The 22,898-nt window shown below is 40.4% G+C and overlaps 1 protein-coding gene across 1 annotated transcript in view; it reads right to left on the reverse strand.

Annotated features, from left to right (window-relative positions):
- NPFFR1 (neuropeptide FF receptor 1) overlaps positions 1–13,688 on the reverse strand; it is a 102,077-nt gene extending 88,389 nt beyond the window's left edge. The window contains exon 1 of the mRNA XM_069979150.1: positions 13,403–13,688. Coding sequence (XP_069835251.1) covers positions 13,403–13,685 — 283 coding nt within the window. The 5' untranslated portion in view covers positions 13,686–13,688. The remainder of the gene's footprint in view (positions 1–13,402) is intronic.
- Positions 13,689–22,898: the final 9,210 nt, after the last annotated feature.

Raw genomic sequence — 22,898 nt, forward strand, 5'->3', positions numbered from 1 at the left:
AATCCCTTGAATTTTTTTCGATAAAATTTAGAGTTTATTTTAATACTTTGCAGTATCTGGAACTACTGAACATCACCAGTAAGTTTCGCTTTGCTTTGCTAGGCCTTTACTGCAACTGCCTTCAGTAGCTGCTGCTTTTTTTGTGGGTCTTACCATATTCAGTTTTTCTTTAGCAAAAGAAAGGCATTTTCAATAAGTTTGAGGTCAGATGAGTAATTCAGCCACTGGAGAATATTTCATTTCTTCGCCTTAAGAAACTCTTGGTTTATTTTTGTAGTTTGTTTTGGGCTGTTATGCATCTATTCTGTGAAGCGATGTCCTATTATTTTGCAGAATTTGATTGAAAATATAGTTCTATAGACTTCAGAATTTATCCTGTTACATCTATTCACAGTCACAACAATAAACAACAGTTCTATTGGCTCATCGAAGATGGTCTGCATTAATTCTGCTCTTCTATGCCTCTGTAAAGATATCCTCTGGTCACAAGATCGCAGAAGTGGACTCCACCTTTAGCAACCACTTTTCCTTGGTTCTAACAGTGGCTCCCAGTTCTAAGATGCCCCCATGGCATAGATTACGCTGTGTTAAAGTGACAGATAGTTGCAAAAAAACCCAAAGCATTTATCCATGCAAGCAAGTAAAGAATAAGTACTTCAGAGAAGAGACAAAAAGAGGGCACTCACACGTTATTTCACTTCTTTATTTTTATTTCATGCAGCCATAATCCATAAGCCTGCACTCGCCGGCGAGGACGCCAACCCCCTCAACAGACACGTGCAGGCTTATGGATTATGGCTGCATGAAATAAGAATAAAAAAGTGAAATAACTGGTGAGTGCCCTCTTTTTGTCTCTTCTCTGAAGTACTTTGGAAATTAGCGGCTTATACTGCCTTCATAGAGTGAGCACCCCCGTAAGAACTAACTGTACCACTTTATTTCCGATCATATATCCACCACCAGCAACGTATTGAGCCAGTAGCAGTGCCGATCGCTTTATCTGTTTTAAGCCTATTTCAAGTAAAGAATAACATGAATAAAAACTGGGATTGGATGCTGGCACAATGATGAAGTTAGTAGTCAGAAATTAAAGCAAATGGCTCATGAACAGAAACAAGCTTACAAAATTTACCCTATTTAGCCTTCCCTGAATTTTATTTTAGACCTTACGCTGAACCCTGACCTTAACACCAGACACCACTGACCCTGACTATCACTGAAATTACCCTTAATAAAAATTCTTATTTGCAGAACTGACATCTTGAGATAAACCCTCTGTATTTATGTTCATGAAGGAGTCTTCTGATTCAAGACTTTGACTATAATAAGTCTACCACCTTAAAATTGTACTTGGTATGGTTTTTCTTTAGCACTTCTTTAGGACTTCTGTAATCCACTATTCACTACACTATTCCATATACTTCTATACATTTTGGTGTTGCTGTGCTTACTAGTACTTTATGGGGGAGATTTATGAAAGGGTGTAAATATACACCTGGTGTAAACTGCCCACAGCAACCAATCACAGCTCCTCTTATATTCTACCAGAGCTGAAAGCTGAACTGTGATTGGTTGCTGTGGGCAGTTTACACCTGGTGTATATTTACACCCTTTCATAAATCTCCCCCTATGTCTTTTTAAAGGGAATGTTCCACCAGAAGACAATATCTATTGTTTAAATCAAGTTTTTATGTTAAAAGGGAAGTCCCATGAAAATTTAAAAAAGCAAGGCAGGCAGGGGGGGGGGGGGGGGGGGGGGGGGTAAGAACTCCATAAACAAAGTGTACTTTTCAGGCCATATGCCTCCGTAGCAGTGCTTCTAGGTCTAGCTGGCTGTCATTTTTATCTGGAATCCAAGTATGCCACATACCCCAGCTCTTCCAGCTGTAATGTCATGGCCCTACTGAGCGGTTGCTTGCTTAGACAGCCAGTGACTGGGGCGGTGTCTTTCCCCAGTCACTTATAGGCTGAGCAGGCAATCGATCAGCCGGGCCATGACGTTGCAGCTGGAAGAACTGCAGAAGGCTTGAGTCTGTCTGCTGTACCCTTGAGCGGCGCTATGGGACATGAGGATAGGTAAGTATAATTTGTCTATTATGTTCTCACACCTCCCTACCTATTTCATTGGACTTCTTTGTTCGTTTACTCTTTTGTAAAATCTTCGCTATTGGCTGCACCTCTCTCTGTCTAAACAGAGTATTTAAATGGCCGAATGAAGGATACAACGATTGTTTGTGTAGTCTGGCCACAAAACTGATTGTGCAAAAGTGCTGATCTTGCTGATTGGCACTAGTTTGTGGTTGTACATGGCCTGCATATTAGGCTGAGTCAAAGGACCCTTACTTCCCATCCCAACCCATATCCCGTCTTAATTGATAGTCAGCTAGAATCTGAGCCCCAAGCAGGGTCAGAAATGGGAAGATCATCAAGGCCTGACAGGCAAGTGGGCCTTTGGAGGGTTTGGACGGCCTGACAGACCGGTGGGCCTTTGGAGAGTAGAAAGATTTTTGGGAAACTCATTTTATATTGACTTTAGTCTCCATTGAGTCTTGTTGCCTAACCTGTGCATTAGACTTTGTGTGACCATGTTTGCTGTTATGTAAAGAGGTGCTGGAATATGAGCCAGTACAGAAGGGGCAGTGGGTGTATCAGAGACCCTAATGTACCAGTAGCCTTGTTAGCACATCCAGTTAGGGCCCTATTACAGGGGACAATTATCATTCAAATTTAAACCATAATCTTTCTGTGCAATTGCAGGCAACGATTGAAAAATCGTTCATGTGTTGTTGATCATTGATTTAAATCTGAACCTAAAATCATTGTTAATCGTTCGCTAATGATTCGCTGTAATTCCACATTCGTTTGCTTAAGTTCCGCATTTTGGTAGAATTTGTAATACATCGGTGTTGCAATCCACAAAAATGGCCATTATTCATTGAAAAACTACAGTATGTGTGAACAGGACCTAAATATTCCAATTAAATTAAAGCACTATAGCTATAAGGTCTCTCCCCAAGTAAAATAGGCTTGTACTGCCACAGAATGTATTTTCAGCTTCTTCCTAAAATTACATAAATCTGATGTTAAACTTCTATCGACTCCCTCCAGTGAATACTGTAATTAGTAAAATGACATTCAAATGGATTGTGACACTTAGTATACTTTTGATATGATTGTTCTGCTGAGGGAAAAAGCTAATGAATATAACATTATAGAAGTCTTTGTGTATTCCATTAGCATGTTTTAACACATTATAGTTATATGACGCTTTGGAAATATGGTAAAATTGAAGAGAACACTTCGACTATAATTTTGAGAAGTAGTTACTCCCAAAGGGATAAGAAAGAGTTTGGGTCTACTTAGACACAGATAGGAAGAGAAAATAATGAAAAAGAGGAGAAAATGAAAACACATGCAAAATGTGTATTTGTATGTATAAGAAAGATTAAAGGGATGAGGACGAGAGGAGGGTTAAAGAAGTCCAAGAAGGACAGCCGCTGACATCCCAGAATCCCATCCATTAAAACCATGTTTTGTAATAACGATTGTATGAGTTGTGCTGTAAAGGACAAGTCCTCCATATGCATAACCCAGAGAGAGATCTGAGGGGTCGTGGACTGTTTCCAGAGCACAGGTATACAGGTTCACGCTGCCATAACCGGAAACTCAAGTAGGGAGTGTATTCTTTCATCAAATCTTAAGGTGCTGGAGAAGGAAGAGGGCCAGAGAAAGATCCAGGGTCAGGCTATGGACAAGGTGAGCCTAGGGCTGCTGCAGGCTCCATTTCACACTCTGTGTCTTATATATGTCAAAAGAATGTAAGCACTGGACAATTCAAAATACAGTGGTACTTTGGTTTAAGAATAACTTGGATTAAGAGCATTTTGGTTTAAGAGCTCACAGTTTTTTTAAATTGTGACTTGGTTTAAGAGCATTGCTTTGGTCTAAGAGCTCCCTGTACTGGGTGGGAGTGTGTGTGTGTGTTTGTGTGTGTGTGTGTGTGTGTGGGGGCATGGTCTGCATAGCGTGGTCTACAGCACTGTACTCTGACCCAGGAAGTCTCCCCCACCTTCCAAATCATGGCAGATCCACTTCAGGCTGGGGTTTGCATCAGGGGACAGGACTGTGGAGGTAATCTCTTCATAGCTGTAACCCCTCTCTCCCAGGGCAGAGAGTGCTGCTATACAGTGCTCACATCTGCCCTGCTCATTCCTTCATGCCCCCTGCAGTCTCTGTCCGCCCTTGTGTTTCCCATCCTCTCCATTACTGTACAGTAACTTATTATATCACATATTCAGCTGTTTCTGAATATTTGTTTCATTTGTTTTACACGTTATTCTAAATAATAAATAATTATTTTGGGGTGTGGAACCAATTGTCTGAATTCTTATGGAAAAATTTGCTTTGGTTTAAGAGGGAATTTGGATTACAAGCACGGTTCTGGAACGGATTATGCTCATAATCCAAGGCACCACTGCATATGCAAGAAAGTGGCAATAAAACTCTGTAGATCAAGTTATTAACTCTAGTGGTATTGTCCCTGGCCTCCCATCCTGTCACTGCCATGAACCCCTGCCTGATCTGAGTAAATCGCAATTTCCAGAAGACTCAACATCCTGGATGCCAGAACAACTTCAAACAGTTGGAGGTTAAGAATAGGTTAAGAATAGAGATCTTGTGGTATGCGATCTATTCCTTTCTTTGGTATTACTGCAATGTAAGCTTTATAATGTGATAACAAAAAGCCACCTAGGGCATTTCCCCGCTGAGAGTATTTAATGGCCATGAACTATACTACTTGATATTAGGGGTATCCCCAAGTCAGTCAAATAATTGTGAACATGGTCCAGAAGACCGTCGCGCAGATTGACAGGATTGTAGTGGTCAGTGTAATGGTGGAGGCGTAAAATTTCTGAAACTTAGGTGGTCAAGTCTATTAAAAGAATGAGATGCAGGAAAAGTAGGATCTGGTCTGTTTGGTTCTGAGAGCTGGGCCAGAGATTTACCACATTTGTTTCCATATTCATAGAAATAGCATTTTTACCTAACAACAGTGCCCCTTCCCTTCTCTTAGCATATGCATTTAATACTGCTGGCTTAGTTCAACCCAGCCATGAGTAAGAACATGAAAATATTTAAAATGTGTTGGCAGGATGCCCAGCCGCAATATTATTCTGTATGTCTAAATAAAGGATTTCCTTTTTTAAAATGTATGTGGGCGCTGGACTTACATTGTGATGGCTAAATTATAAACAGAATTGCAATGCTTATTGGAATAGATTAGAGGCAATTACTCTCTAATCCTGTTGAAATCACACAAGTTGTTGGCGAGTGATTACTAGTAATTGTTCTTGTAACTGTTTTTTAGGTAATCAAAAACCACAATATAACTGTCATGTGTAAAACCAGTCATAGTACGACACTTGAGTAATTACGTTTAAAGCTTACTGGTGGGGTGGATATCAGGGTGGTATGACAGAGATAGATGACACAGGGTTTTCCTCATTTTCTCATACTTTTTTCCTAAACCATGATTAAGATCAGGAAAGTTTAGAGGATAAGGGAATTATAAGAAGAGACAGGACTGCTTCTACCACCTGGTGGTGGTGGTGGCGGGGTGCAACAACTGTCTGTGTGTGTCTGATGCTGTCTGTGTGTGTGTGTGTGTGTGTGTGTGTGTGTAGGGGAGCCACAGTGGCTGAGGGCTTTTATCTGTAAGCACATCTTAAGGACAAGTTTAGTACTCAATTGCAAGGTGTGACAGAGTAAGAGCTCTTTGTCTTGTCACATTGATAGGTCAGAGGTATCTTCATCCCTGGGATCACAAGAGGCCAAGAGTATTTTTTTCTTCTAGACACACATGCACACTAAGGGTCCTATTACACGGAGCGATTTTTAGCAATTAAGGACTAACGATAAACGATCACAAATGAGATTGTTTATCGTTAACCTGAAATCGTTCACCATATTACACAGAACCATAGTAATTAGATACTATCGTTATTACGATTGTTATTGCGATCGTTACTATGATTGTATATTCCTTCTGATCTCAGCAAAACAATGGGCAATGTTCTATTACACTAAACGATTAGTGAAAAATGCAGAACCTTAGCGAACGAACGTGGAATTACAGCGAATGATTAGCGAACAATTACAGATAATTTTAAGGTTCAGAACTAAATCAACGATCAACGACGTACGAACGTGGCCTGCAATTACACAGAATGATTATCGTTTAAATGCGAACGATATAATGATTTTTGGCCTAAGAACCTAATGGGTGAATTACCTCTCTCCCCACCCCCAATTTAACCCACTTATCTACGCACTTTACTGAGCCAGACACCAAATAGATTTTAGGTTTAGGTAAACGTAAAGAAAGTGCCGAAAAAGCAAGGAGCCTAAAAAACTTGTCTGACAGGTTCTGGAAAGATGAGTTGTGGCTGGAAGAAATTGTCCTGGTGGTCTGGGACAGAGGAAAAGGCAAAAGGGAAAGTGAACAACTCTGGTAAGACATCACAGTCAGACATCACCTGTGAATCAGTGGATGAAGCTGCATTGTAATCTCTATATGGTCTGTAGTGGTAATGAATAGCAGTCATGTTGTGGCAGTAGTATTTAGTGATATCATTGATGATATCTTTCCGTGTATAGTGCATTTTGTTTAGTACCAGTATTAAGCCTCATGCATCAGCTTTTTTTGTCCGTAAATCAGGATCCTGTTTCATCCACACATCCTTTTTTAACCACTGATCCGTAAAAAAAAACATATATATGGCCTGCACTTATATATTCGGTTTTTCCATAATGAAAGCTCCGCACCATCCATAAGCTTAGATGCTGTACATTCTATATATACCTGTATATATAATAGTATATACAACGTGTCTGTGTCTTCTTTCTGCTCTAAAATCACTTCACTTCATTGGTGGACAGTGTTACCTAGGCGGGTCTTCACGACAGTTGGGACTGGTCCCCAGCCAGCAGATGGGGCCCAACTGCCTTTAATCTCCGCCTAGGTGACACTGTCTACAGCATCACTTTAAAGCCATGTTTTTCTTATATAGCAACATGGGCTAATATAGCATAGTAATGTGGAGCCTCTTGAGTTTACCTCGTATGTATTAATTTTTCATGTTACATGCCATTTACTAGCCCTAAAGGGTATATAATTATCCGTTTCCTTCTACCCCTCTGATATGGATATCCTAATGCAGCCTTTATTCCCCCTGATGCTTAAAGCTTTGGTGTATTTGCACATTGAGTAATTTTGACGGAAACTCAGTCGCGGATTTCTCAGCTCGTGTCCGCTCTTGCTCTCGCACGCTTGTCTCCGCCCGTGTCATAGACTCCATTCAATGTGCAGGCGGATTTTTTCATCCGTCCAAAGAATGATCAAGTTCATTCTTTGGACTAAGGGCGGAATCCGCCTGTGCATAAAATGAAGTCTATGACACAGGTGAAGACGCGCGTACCCGCTGTAGTTTGCGAGAATTCCGCAACGGAGTTTCCGTCAAATTTACTCAGTGTGCACATACCCTCACAGATAAAGAGGGTGCAGAGTGCGTAAATGCTAGATCAGTGACATAGAACTTCTTTCTCCTAACTCACAATGAATTTCAGTGTACTTCAGTGTACAGCTTCAACCTGTCTTACCCCAATAAGTCTTAGATGTCAGATAATATGTAATTTACTGATCAGAAATGACTAGTTGTGACAATCATGAATAAAAATCACAGGGGGCATTGAATAGTATAAAAACTGTATAAAATGTAATGAAAATTTCTGGGACATACCAATGTTAATAAGAAATACTGGAACTCCACTTATTAAATTGCCCTGCTTTGATTACAAATAAGTAGTGATGTGCAATTCTGCTGAACATTCGCCTTTGACAATAAATTAAATTGTAAAACGTATAATAAGAACTTCTGGAATACTTTACTTTTTTCTACTTTACAGGTCATTTTCTCTACAATAAGATATACATATACTGGTTCAGCTAAAGTTGCACACAGGCCAACTATACAAGCGATTTTGTTGCTGCAACTACTTGCAACTATGTTGCTGCAAAAAAATCACCTGTAAAGCTTAGCCCTAGTATGGGGAGTTCTGGCCATTAAAAGGAACATCTCATCACATTTAGAATTTTTTTTTTTAATTTACTTAATTTTCTATTTTATTACCTATATTATTAAATAATTATTTTTGTTTTGTTTTTGTTTTGTGTGATTGGGTGATTAAGTGAGGAGTGTAAAGAGGTTAAGAGGTACGGCGATATGGCGGTATGATATTTTTTTTACTGAAAGAGTAGTAGATACCTGGAACAAACTTCCAGCAGAGGTGGTTGGTAAATCTACAATAACAGAATTTAAACACACCTGGGATAGACATATATCTATCCTAAGATAATAAGAAAGAAAATACTAAAAGGGCAGACTAGATGGACCCAGTTGTCTTTTTCTGCCGACAATCTTCTATGTTTCTTTGTTTCTATATAGAATAAGACAGGAGAAAGGGTATCCCCAACATGCTGGCAGCTGGAGACAAGAAGGCAGGGCTGGTGTCAGCACAGGGCTTACCCGGAAAATTGGCAGGGCCCACAGCGGCTCGAGGGGCCCAGTGTTTTAAAGTTCAGCCTGCTCACTATAGTGCAGGGTGAGTGGGCTGAACATCAGAAGAAACAGGAGACAGAGTATGACAGAGAGGAAGGAGAAGACGGAGCTATAAGTGCCGTGTGTCAGTGTCTGAGTGTGTCTGTGTCAGTCAGTGCCTGTGTCAGTCAGTCAGTGTCAGTCAGTCAATCTGCCAGTTTCAGTCAGTCAGTCTTTGTCACTTTGTCAGTGTCAGGCTATGTTCACACAAAGTTCTTTTTAAGTAAAGAACGTACGCTGATTGCAACCATTCTTTACTGCAGGCCCGGCATTGCATTGAAGTCAATTCAATGCCGCTCGCTGTGTTCTCACATTGTTATTTCAACGCCTGGTCTTTAGAACGGGCGTTAGAATAATGTGTCTGTCAATTATTTCCGGACGCTTCACACAACGCAATGTGCAGCGCGGCCGCACATTGCATCGGAGTGAAAGGCTAATTGGTTTTCGGGCACAGCCAGGCTTAAAGCTAAGCTGAGACTTCCTTTATACACACACAAACATACATTATATATATATATATATATATATATATATATATATATATATATACTTTTTTTTTTTACAGGTACACACAGAACTGTTGCTTACAACTTCCAGCTCCAGCCCTCTCTTGTGTAATGAGCCCATGCAGCATGCACAAAATGTGTCCCGTACAAAGATTAGAGTCCAGAGATGTTCATTGTGTCCATAAGAAGATGTCCATGAAGCTTGCTGTAAAGCATGTCATAGAATGCTTTTAAAAACAACTTATGAAAGATGTCAGTGACCATAATAATGCACTGCTTATAAAATTTCAAAGATAGAAATTATCAGAAGATAGAAACAGATTTAAAAAAAGAAATGTGTTTCAGTATCTGGATCTAATCGGTAAGAAGAAATCTAGGCGCTACATTCTCTTAAAGCAAATGTACCACTACGTACATCCCTTTTTATTTGTTTTTTATATGAACAGATCGGCACCGGTGTGGGAACTGGGCGGTGAGTCAAAAAAATTAACCACGACACCAGCATTTAGGCGCCAATCTGTTCATGTAAAAAACAAAAAAGCAATGTACTTAGTGGTACATTCGTTTTAAAAAATCTCTTAGATTGTCATGAATCTTTGTTATTTTGTATGCCATCTACTTTTAATCATATAGGGGGGATTTTATCAAGATCGGTGTATCTGTATGCCGGTTGTACATAAATCCCAACCCCCATACCCCACACTGGCGAATCTGGGGCTGCTGCTGGATTTATTCCAAACATCTACTACTCTTTAAATAAAATAATGTTGTTGATCATACAGACCACTTTCAATAAGCTAACTGAACACGAGTGTGCTCAAGGTTCACTTGTCTCTAGTTATTATGCTTTACAACCATGGCATTCAAACTCTCCTCTGAGACAATCATGAGGATGAAGTGTACCATGGCACTCGGGACCCTAGATCTAATGATTGGTTGGTGATCCACCAGTCATGCTTTTGGCTGTCATATGTTTACTACTCTTTTAAACTTGAATTAATGTGGCAATAGTGTGGCTTTTCCTTAGAATATACTATAGATTCTCATTTTCTGTTTTCTGAAAAATTACCACATTTTTATTCTAGTAATACAAGTTTATTAGGAATCGCACAACATATTTTTTCTGCAAGGGTAGTATTTCAGTTCAAACTTGCAGTCATTCTGGCAAGTGTGGCACAGCTGGGCTTTAACATTAATGTTTAAACTGTGGACTATTACATGGGGGATGGGGAATTGGAAAAAAATATTATCAATGTTCCTGTAACCATTGCTAAAATATCCATCGTATACAGGAATGGATAAATGGAAAACCAATGAAAACTTGTGCAGACTGAACTATTCTCACTTTATATAATTTTTTTCTAGAAATTGACAATGAGGCATAACAAGCAGTGTATTACTTCTCATAGACATGATAACAGCATAGAGGATGGTAATGGGGAACTATGGGCTTTCCTGTCCTGTATACAAGTGGCCTTCACCCTGTTAGTCTGCACACGGCACCTGTAGCCCGCAAAGAAGGGTCAACAATGTCAAAGAGCCAATTGCCTTGGCAGTGATCGTGAGGGTCACAAAACAATGATGCTGATATGATATTAGCCAATGAAATAACCACAAACACTGACACAACCCATAGCAAAGAGTGGTTTTGTTATGGAAGCAGCCGTGTTTTACTTATCATATGCAATTCCTTTACTAGAGGGGAGGGCGGACTTCTGATTAGAACCCTCATCTTTTAGTCATACCAACTACAAAGTTTGTCTCCTATTCTGGAAAATCCAGGACATCCATGTGTGGCCATTACATGCTTGAGTCTGAGCATTCGACATTTGAATACCAGAGGCTGAAGAAGTTGCATGCAGCCCTAGGTGGTCTTGGAAAACATGGACACAGCCATAGGATGCTGAATGATCGTATTAGAACATGCTCGAGTTACGCTTCTTTCTAACGGTTAAAAGTTTTGTTTCCACCTTGGTGGCATTATAGATGAATTGATCACTTGTCAGGCTCCTTCACATTTTACAGCTGGTCCCTGGGGGTATCAGCAGCAAGGACACTTTGTGAACAGTTTATAACTGTCAGCAGAAAATAGATTCTTTAACTAGAACAACCTTTATAGCATGTATTACCCTTTATTTGCTAGCTATTCCTATAGGTCTTAGTTTACAGGATATTAGAAACTTAAATTGGTCATACAATTGATTTTTACAGTTCTTGATCTCTTATTGATTGAAAAGACTGTAAACCATGTGTAAACCATGATACTTGTTAAAGCTCAGTTTCTTTTTCATTTACTAGATTGCAGTGTAAGAATTGATTATCCTGCTACTTCTTCTTTCATCATTACTAACAATATGAAAACTGAACCCCATACTCTTCCGGAATTGAAACAATACTATGAATTTCTGAAAAAAACAAAAAACAATCAGAAACGAATTAAATTTCTTGGATACCTGAGCAATGAATGATACTGGATTTCTTATTACTACTATGACTACTCCAAATAATATTGCTTTGCTAACGTGTGCACATAATACAGTGGTGCCTTGGATTACGAGCATAATTGGTTGTGGGACTGCACTTGTAATCCAAATCCACTTTTAAACCAAACTAAACCAAAGAATATTTTCCCATAAGAAATCATAGAAATGCAGACAATTGGTTCCACACCCCAAAAATAATGATTTATTATTCTGAATAACTTGTATGACAGATGAAATAAACATTCAGAAACAGCAAAATAAGTGATATTATAAGTTACTGTACAGTAATGGGGAGGATGGGAAACACAAGGGCTGACAGAGACTGCAGGAAGCATGGAGGAATGAGCAGGGCAGATGTGGGCACATACATGCAGCACTCTCTGTCCGGGGAGAGAGGGGTTACAGCTATGGAGAGATTACCTCCACAGTCCTGTCCCCTGATGCAAGCCCCAGCCTGAAGTGGTTCTGCTATGATTTGGAAGGTGAGGGAGACTTCCTGGGTCAGAGTACAGTACCATAGACCCCGCTATGAAGGCCATGACCCTCCCAACTCCCCCTCCCACCCAGTACTGTGAGCTCTTAAACCAAAGCAATGCTCTAAAACCAAGTCACAATTTAGAAAAACTGTGAGCTCTTAAACCAAAACGCTCTTAAACCAAGTTACTCTTAAACCAAGGTACTACTGTATTTATTGAATTCATTCATGTGCAACAATATTTCAAGGCTCCGTTTTTCTTTGTTTTTCTTTGTAAATAATGATGAGACAGTGTGTCAGTGAGGAGGTGGAGAAGGTTGTTGGATTCCAATCTTGATGACCTCTTTTATATATGTCATTTTATATTTGTGTCATTTTTTTCAAGTTATATTTGTTTGAGCATGAGCACTTATATTTGAGCATGAGCATGTTTTTTTTCTGAACACAGTGTGGATTCATTACATCCACTGTTTAAAATGGCCACAAGGCAGCAGAATATATAATTTATTCTAGAAATGAAAATGGTAAATGTTTCTGCTGTGGTTAACCCCTTTACGTCAGCCATACGTTTATATACGTTCCTGCTGCACATACCCAGAGCAGCAGGAGCGTATTAACTCCTTAATCGCATCGATACACAGTGATCACTGTGTTTAAGAGGGTTATCCAGTGCTACAAAAACATGGCCACTTTTCCCCCTACTCTTGTCTCCAGTTCAGGTGCGGTTTGCAATTAAGCTCCATTTACTTTAATTGAACTGAGTTTCAAAACCCTGCCCAAACTGGAGACAAGAGAGGAAGAAAAGTGGCCATGTTTTTGTAGCGCTGGATAACCCCTTTAAGGTATTCAGTAAAAGAACAAGCCTCTGTCACTGACTGATCGGGACCCCCGCAGCACCGACGGGGGTAAGCCGTGTATAGAGTCTCCTCTATGTACAGATCACCAATAACACTGATCTATGCTATGCTATGGCATAGATCAGTATATACAAGCTAATGATTGCATGTTTTATAATAAAATAAAAATATTAATAAAAGTGTAATAAAAAAATTACGTTTTTAAAAGTATTTTTTTTTTAAAAACCTTATATAACCCCCCCCCAATAAAAGTTTAAAATACCCCCTTGCCCATTATAAAAATCTAAATATGTAAAGTAAATAAATAAATAAGAGAGCCATGTGCCTTTTATAGCCAGAAACAGTATAATAGATAACTTTACTATTTCTGCACATATAAACAATTTTGACTCATTTTACATACAGTGCCATTGATGTTACTCACCTGTGATAAGGTTGTCCACCAATGTAGTTGGCATGCAGAAGATCCCCACCAGTAAGTCGCTTATGGCTAGGTTCAGAATAAACATGTTGGTCACAGTGCGCATCTGCCGATTCTTTAGTACGATGAAGCAAACCAACATATTTCCAACCATGCACATGAGAAAGATGAACGTGTAGGCCAAGATAAACATTGCTGCTATTGTTGAGGAGTGCTGGTAGTAGAACGAGAATGTTAGATTTTCCCTGGAGACATGTGTCTTGTTCCCCAATCCTAAGGAACTCATGTTGAAAGGTGGAACATATGGATCTGAGGGAGAAAAAAAAAAAATCGATTTTCAATCAATGCGTTTACCACGAGTAATGTTTTAGAACAAGGACATTTTATTTTAATTTGTTATACATTTTGTTTAATATATTTATCATCCAGACACAAACTATCTGCAAGTAGAACACTACATAAAAGCAAATTTATATCAATATAATCTTTGATGTAAAATGCAATCCTTTCTACAAACCATTTTGTTTGATGGTTGTCTGAAAACCTGAAAAGATAAAAATGATGATTATCGGCAGCAGGTTAATGCAGGAGGAATTGGGCAGAATTATAAAAAAGACTGGGACATTTGTATATTGTTCATATAAATAACTGCTTATTCTGTGCTAAGTGATTAAAGGGGTACTCATGCACTGATAAAAAAAAACATTCATAAATATAGTTTTTACATTTACCACCCCTCCTGAGTCTGTCACTGTTTGAATTTCCTGCAGTTCACAGGTCCCTGATGCTCCAGTTGGTGGCTTCATTTTTTCTTTACTTCCAGGTTTGGGGTTTCCCATGATGCACTTTGTCTCCTGTGATGTCTAACTGACTGCAGAACTGTTAGATGGCTTACATCTTGTTCAGCCAATCAGAGCTGAGCAATCTTTGTCATCTGTAAAAGGGAGACTGGCTTAACAGGGTTTAGACCTGCCTCCCTCTTGATGATGTCATTGTCACAAAATGGCTGCCACAGAGCAGCCTGGGGTCAACAGTCATTAGGTAAGAATGAGTTTACTTCACTTTCTGGTGGGGGATTGAGCGGGGAATAGATAGAGAAGTGGGGCAGATAGGTGATTGAAGTTATATAACTTTGTAATGTGTTTCAAATACTGGAAAAAGCTTTTCGCTGGAGTACCCCTTTAAGTGGTTAGTCCTTCTCATTAAGTTACTGCTGCCTTTGTATCAATGTGCATACAGAAATAACTGTCAATCACTGATCAGCCCTGCCCACTGGACTCCTAAGTCCAGAAAGAGCAGATGCTTACATGAGTAATACATTTTATTCTAAATATTTTCCCACAAAACAAAATATTAGCTTAGTGTAATGGTGACGGAAGAGTTTCACCATCAGCAGCGCTGTCCTGTTCACTCCTCTGCCATTCTCCATGCTCGTCCTGGTACTGCTCGTGTCTTCATGTGTAGTAACACCTGAAGTGTGCAGTAACACCTGCACACTTCATGTGCAGTAACACCTGTGGCCACTAGGGTGCAGTGGCAGTACAGGCGGCAAACTGCTCTGGATTTTAGAGGCAGGTTGTCTCCACCTGCTACTGTCATGCAGAGCTGCCTGCACCAATTTAAATCAGTCTGAGTGTTATTGGAATCTTGGATTCCATGCGAAGGTGTGTTCTGTTATTCTGCCGACTCTCTGTGTATCCTGACCTGTCCCTGTTCTTCAGTTTACGCTTATTGCCTGACCGCTGTCTGTAACATGTACCTCTCCTGTTGCTGACTCAGATTGTCTGACCTGACCCTAAAGCCACCTGCCCTTTGCCTGTCTAACTACGATAGCCGTCTCATCCCTGGTCCCTGACTCACCCCAACCTCATCCCTGACTCTCCTGCTAATTTCCCGGCCTGCTGACCACACATATTCAGCTTTTTCCCTGCCTAGACAATCTGCGCTCACCTTGGGACCACACTTATGGAGCGACCTGGTTTTCTACAGTCTAACTTCCGCACCCTGGATCTGCATAAAGAGTGAAGGTCTAGAGGGCACTTAGACTGCACTCCCTGGTGTGGCCCAAAGCCATGGTATATATGTATCTCCTCCTGCTCCATTTATACAATTCAATCATCATCTGTGATCCTACAGTCAAGATGGATTTTTTTTTTTTACTGGTGGGTCTTGGTAGGGGCCATTTACTGACACACTATAATCTACAGGGTGCAACATGGCAGTATCTGGCTACATGACCCCTGTCATGGCTAAAGTTGCCATGTAGTTCCAGCCTAATACTAATGCTGACACTAAGTAGCAATGAAATTAGGCTATAAAACTATACCTTGGCTGCTTTTCAGTTCTCTTCCTATTGTGGGAGGAGTCTGCAATTTTTAAGATAAAAGGGTTGGATTTACTAGTACTTGGCTTCTAACAAATATTAATCTTTTGGTCATCCAGACACCTCTCCAGCAGCCACAGCCCACACAGCTCTGGGAGTCGGGTCGTGACATCACCATTTTATCCAGGAAGTGAAGCCTTGACGCAGTAGTAAGTGCAGGGAAAAAAGAACTTTATGTGCATTTTCTGTAATAAGTGTATATTGGTGATTTGTATTGAACTTTTGGGGGGCAATACATTACTTTAATAAAAATTTTTCTTCATGGGGTTCCGATTAGGTACAATGGCAGCCTTCTGCAGGCCTCTGAGACAGGTACTATGGTTGTGACCTTGGTGTAAGTCAGAGAGAAGGCACAGATTTACCGCTTCACCCTGGCATATGCTAACCGTATCCCCCGCTTGACTGATGGGCGGGCAGGGGAGGTGCTGCAAGGCGTTGAGTAAGCGTAAATCATTTTACAAATCTACAACTGCTGTAAACATATATAGATTTGTTGCGCAGAGCCAGGCCGGCTTTACTAAAAGGGTATATGCCTCTTAATAAATCCAGCTGGGAAAAAGGGGACAGGACAGCGCCCTCATATAGTAGACTAATAAAGTATTAGTCCAATCCCTAGGGGGACTGTAAAGAAAAAACATTTTTTTTTTTTAGTTCAAATCACCTCCATATAAACATATTTAGTATAACCTCATACAGAATCACCCAAACTGTTATATAACATTATTGATTCCACTTGGTGCATGGCATGGGACCAATAACCACTGACCAATGGCACAAAAAATGAGCCCTGACAAAGGTCTAAAGACAAAATAAATAAATAAATACAGTTATAGGAGTCAAAGTAAGGCAATTCAAATAATTTTTATTTAGTTATTTTTATTAAGTTTTATTTTTTTTAAGTAGTAAAACATAACAGAAACAATATTAATTAGGTATTGTTATAATTGTACTGACCCGATTACTCAAATAATCAAACATGCTTGTTTTAAGTCAAGGTGACCAGTATATATATGAATGTCAGCAAAAAACCTGGCTGTCTTTTTGGACGTCCGTCATTTTGAGGCCAAATAATGTCCGTGGTTTCAAAATAATGGACTTCAAAAAAGTCTGTCTGAAAAGATGGCCATCAAAGGGCCAAAAAAAGGTATGTGAACCTAGCTCTTGAAGGCAAGGAGAAAAAAATAAACAAAAAAATGGAAATTTTCATGATCACTTCACATTCCTGCTGTTTTCTCCTGGCTTTGTTTGTTTTTTTTTTTTTTTTTAAAGGAAAGAAATACTGCCACAAATAACTGTAGGTGACATCAAGCTAATAAGTTCTTGTTCTTGTCTTTTTTTTCCTTTTAGAGAATGTAGAAATAGCTTGCTATATAATTAGGATGACAACATTTTTTACACAATGGTGAATCATGTTACTTTAACTGTAATTTATTTTAAAGTTGTTTACTTTTTGTAACTATTTTTAGCATAAACTTGCAAATATTAAGGTGGACATTTATCATGTGGCTTTTTTGTGCAAGTAGTACCTTTTACTGGCTGCACAAATTTCACGATCATTTACGGTCAAAAATTATTGTTAGGTGCATGTATCTTGATAATCCTTGTGCAATTTTTTTGCACAATTTTTGTCTAAAACAGTTTGGCTAAAAAAAACTACGGTAGGATAGCAATGGAATACTGCTGCACAATTTTTTTGCACAAAAATAAAAAAAATCAGCTTAAAAAGCTAATTTGAAATTAATAACCCTTCCTTGGTGCAAAAACTGATCACGAACGTGGCATAAGAAATATACTGTAACAAAAAACATAGCGCAAACACGTTGATACATGTCCCTAAGGTTCTTTATCAAGGAAGTATGCTATAATTTTAAGTACAGGAATATTTTGTGAAGACCAAATTAGTTCTACGGGCTTCTGTGTTTTTTTGCATTGATGTGTGTAACAATGGGGATTTCATCTGTCACAATGGTGACTGGGCTCCCTAAGCTAAATAGGACCACTTGCTCTCCACACCATATACTTAATATGAAATGCAAGCTCTCTCACATTCACTGTTAAATGACTGCACAGGGACACAGTTTTTAGGGCGTTTTGGCATAGCTTATTTGAGATACAGTTTTTAGGGCACTGTGGCACAGTTTATTAGGGCATGGTTGCACTATTTATTGGGAACACAGTTTTATAGCATTGTGACACAGTCCATTAAGGCATAATGGCACAATTATTTTTGCACACATAGGGCACAGTGGGGGAGCAGTCCGCGCTGCAGTGCTGACACAATGTTCCTGCCATTGTCCGTCACTACAGTGGCCACCTGCAAATTCCGAGGGGTCAGCCACTGTTTAGAATGGATACTGGCTTTATAGCACCCACACACTAGCATAACAATGGGTTAACTTCATCCACAGCACTCACAGACTAGTTGAATTGGACACTGACTTTACAGCACCCAAGGACTGGTTGAAATGGACACTGATTTTACAGATGGGTTGAAATGAACACTGGCTTTACAGCACCCACAGACTTGCTGACATGGGCACTGGCTTTACAGCACCCACAGACTGGTTTGAATGGACACTGGCTTCACAGCACCCACAGGATAGATTTAATGAACACTAACCACTTCTCCCACACACTAGTATAACTTCGTCCACAGCACCCACAGACACCTACCCATAATGGACTCTCCTCTACTCTCTCTCTCCCTATCTCTCCTTATTTCTCTCCCTGCCTTGCCCTAAATGCCTGCTGCAATCCTACTCTCCTCTGCACACACAGCTGACTGACAGCCTCCAAGAAATGGATCATACTATATAATGGGTGAGGCATTTTCTGAATAAATTTGCATACAGTCTACTGGAACTCTTAGAATATCAATATTAAAAATTAATGTACCAAGAAGTAATGACTACTGCCATAAATAAAAGATACAATAATTGACAGACTATTTAATTTTTCTCAGAAAATTGACATCCAAACAATCAGTATGCCTTTTGTGTTTTGTCTTCCTTTGTTTGCTGTGTTGGATTTTAGAGTCTATGAATCATTAAAGGGGTACTCCGGCCAAACACTGTGAATACAGCAAGTACTGTGACCATAACCTAAAGTTATACAACTTTGTAATTTACGTGCAAATTAAATTTATTCTTAACAACTTTTTTCTCCTCCACCGGAAGTCCTGTAGTCCAGAAGAAATCCTTATTGTGACGGCTCATGCCTTGGCAAAAGTTTTACTGGATGTGGGCGGTAATCCTTGGAGTGGGCTGACGTGATGCAGGGAAGCTGTATGGAGCATGAATTGATTCCCATACAGCAGTTGCAAAGTTTGAAAGGGGTGCAGCTTAAAAGGGCTGAAGTTTGTTCAGACCTATGAGCCACCAATGGCAGGGAAGGAATCCCCAAAGAGCAGTTGCTGTGGGGCTTCTTTAAGCAAGCTCCACCCATTTTAAACTCTGTGGGATTTACTCATACTCTTTATAGCTGCCCCGCCATAGGTAGCTCCGTTTGAACAAGCCCTGTCCCTTTAAGCTCATCCCATTCACTCATGCACCATACAGCTTCCTTATCTCACGCCCACCCACCCTGCCCCAGGGAGTGATATTAAAACCCACATCCAGTAATTCCTCACTGTGATGTCACGTCTCAAGATGGCACCTCCTGCAAAGGCATGAGACCTCTTAATAATTATGTTTTTCTACACTACAGGCCCTTCAGTAGGGGAGGCACACAGAAAAAAGAGGGTAAGGATAACAAACTTGAAATGCATGTACATTACAAAGTTGTATAAATTTAGCTTATGGTCACAATACTTATTTAGGCTATGTTCATACAGGAACGGAATGGCCGGTCTCTGAAAAGAGCATCTCGGCCAGTACTGCAGTGCCGTGCGGCCCCGCATCAGAACTCCCCACAGCACACTATGGAGCGAGCGGCCGGAGCCGCTTGCTCCATAGTGTGCACTGACATGGTGCACTGACATGTCAGTTGTTTGCAGCACCGCGAGAGATCCCGGCTGGAGCGTTTACTATGTGTATACGCTCCGGCCAGGATTCCTAGGCAGCAATGGACGTATATTTCCATATAAATCACGGTCAATGGTTGGTAAAAGCAGTGGTTTTACGAAAATATACGGTGTGTGAACATAGCCTAATAGTGTTGGGCCAGAGTACCCCTTTAACTAATACCATTTGCTTTTTAATACTGAATTGCTTATCTGTATTGTCCCTTTTGTAGCGTTGATTTTATATGCAATTTAAAGGGGTTCTGTCACAAAGAAAACTAGGTCTATACAGATGCATTATGTTAATTGAAACACATTTCAATTGTATATGTATTTATTAAAATGTATACAGTGGTCCCTCAACTTACAATGGCCTTAGGATGCAATATTTTCAACAAATAATGGAAGTAAATGAAAGTGGTCATTTTACTGGTAAAACCCCAGTACTACTTAAGTGCATGCACTGGTTTGCTTTCTAGTAGTAATTCTGTACAGTACAGTGTGATACTACATGTCCTGTGCTGCTCTTTATCTGGGACAGGATAAGTTGCTGCATTCAGAACCAATTACCAGTTTTCCATAGAATTTTAGTCTCAGCGTACAATGGTTTCAACATACAATGGTCGTCCTGGAACCAATTAAACTGTGTTCAAACTGCGTTTCGAAGCCCTCTGCCTTTACTGGCATGGATGCCAGTAAAGGCCCAGCAGTAGCCAACATGGTGGCAAGGGCAGCATGGAGGCTCAGTGGTTAGCACTGTAGCCTTGCAGCGCTGGAGTCCTGGGTTCAAAGACGACCAAGGACAACATCTGCAAAAAGTTTGTATGTTCTCTCCATGTTTGCGTGGGTTTCCTCCAGGTACTACGGTTTCCTCCCACACCCAAAAACATACAGATAGGTGAAGCGCTGAGGAATCTGTGTGCGCTATACAAATAATAAAAAAACAAACAAACAAGGGCAGGCAGAGCAGTAGTCAACATGGATGCCAGTTAAGGCCCAGCAGTAGTCAACATGGATGCCAGTAAAGGCCCAGCAGTAGTCAACATGGATGCCAGTTAAGGCCCAGCAAAAAGGAGGCAAGGGCAGGCCCAGCAGTAGTCAACATGGATGCCAGTAAAGGCCTAGCAGTAGTCAACATGGATGCCAGTAAAGGCCCAGCAGTAGTCAACATGGATGCCAGTAAATGCCCAGCAATAGTCAACATGGATACCAGTTAAGGGCCAGCAAAAAGGAGGCAAGGGCAGGCACACCTAGTGAGGCTCCTCCAACACCTCCTCTGCAGTCTCTGCACGTTCCACCTGCTACCTTTGGGGGACTACCTCCTCCTCATCACTAAAAAGTGGTAGAGAATCCAAAGGCAGATGAAGATTTGCCAACAGTTCCCTGGCAGAAGGTGCCCCAAAGGTAAGTGGCATAGTAATAACAGGGGACGAGGCTGAGGACTCTCGCTGACCGTCCCATATAAGGGTGGTGTCGGATGATCCAGCCGACCTCGTTTGGGAGCTTTGGGTGGTGGAAGTGGAGGATTGGGTAAGCCAATCTAGAACCGCTGGTTGTGTGGTTCTTACAGAACCACTGGGTGTCTGGGGTAGCTGCACCCTGCTGCCACGCCTGTTGCCCCGGCTGCCACCGGGCCTGGTGCTGCCACTTCTCCTAGCCTTACCGCCTCTTGCAGTCCCTGCCTGTGAAGTGCTGGATGTAGGACGCTTGGACATGGTTCTTTTGTTGGGGGAAAATGAAAGAAGCTACTGGCTGCAAGGCACAAACTTTCAGTGACAATCTTGTGGGTTGGCGGCACCCAGCAAAGTAGCAATGTACAGGTAATCACAGAACACCTTTTTTTATTTTCACTTTTTTGTGTGTTTTTGTACTTTTTTAAAACTTTTTTTAATGAACTTTTTTAAGAACTTTTGTGGTTGCAGCCAGCTATACGGGGTTGACAGCACCCAGCATAGCAGCAATGTACAGGTTATCACAAACGAACAAACAACCTTTTTTTAATAACTTTTTTAGGTTTTTTTTTAACAACTTTGTGGGTTGCAGCTATACGGGGTTGACAGCACCCAACAAAGCAGCAATGTACAGGTTATCACAAACGAACAAACAAACAACCTTTTTTTTTTTTTTTTTTAACTTTTTTGTTGTTTTTTTTTTTACAACTTTTTGGGTTGCAGCTATACGGGGTTGACAGCACCCAGCAAAGCAGCAATGTACAGGGTATCACAAAACACCTTTTTTTATTTTTACTTTTTTGTGTTTATTTGTACTTTTTTAAAACTTTTTTTAATGAACTTTTTAAAGAACTTTTGTGGTTGCAGCCAGCTATACAGGGTTGACAGCACCCAGCAAAGCAGCAATGTACAGGGTATCACAAACAAACAAACTTTTTTTTTTTTTTTTAGTTTTTTGGGTTTTTTTTAGGTTTTTTTTAAGTTTTTTTTTTTTTAAATGAACATTTTTGGTTGCAGCTATACGGGGTTGACGGCACCCACCACAGCAGCAACAACTAGCGTCTCCTCTCAGTCACAGAACGGTAGCTGTTTCTGACTCTTCTCACTTTTCTCTGTCTTTTTTTTTTATCTCCCTATCTCTGCCTGGATATCACAAGTTTTTTACTTCCTATCTCTGCCTATCTTTCCCTCTCTCTACCTCCCTGTAGCTATCTACTTGTTTGCCTATCTATCTATGTGCTTTCCCTCCCTAACTAGCACGGAGCTTCTCTCTCTCTGCAGCCTAGACACACAATGAGAAAGAGCATGGACGCTCAGGCACTTCTTGTTCCTGTAGTGACGTCACTCACCTTGATATTTACATAATAACAGGATAAAAGGGATTATAGGAGTAATAATTCCTTATATCCTCTTCCATTCTGTGAAAACAATACAGTTTTGCGACGCGGTTGCGATTTTGACGAACTTCGTAACAAACTTTTTGAAAGTTCGGTTCGGTACCGAACCGAAAGTTCGTTACTGCAAAGTTACTGAAATTGGAAATTATTGATGCAAAGTTCGTAAAGTTGCAAAGTTCGTAACAAATCTGGTTTGTAACGGTTCGGTTCGCTCATCCCTAGTCCAGGGTTATCTGGTGACAGACTTCCAGGGCATAACTGTAGGTCC

The sequence above is a fragment of the Dendropsophus ebraccatus genome, chromosome 8 (assembly GCF_027789765.1).
Source record: "Dendropsophus ebraccatus isolate aDenEbr1 chromosome 8, aDenEbr1.pat, whole genome shotgun sequence".
Classification (NCBI taxonomy): Eukaryota; Metazoa; Chordata; class Amphibia; order Anura; family Hylidae; genus Dendropsophus; species Dendropsophus ebraccatus.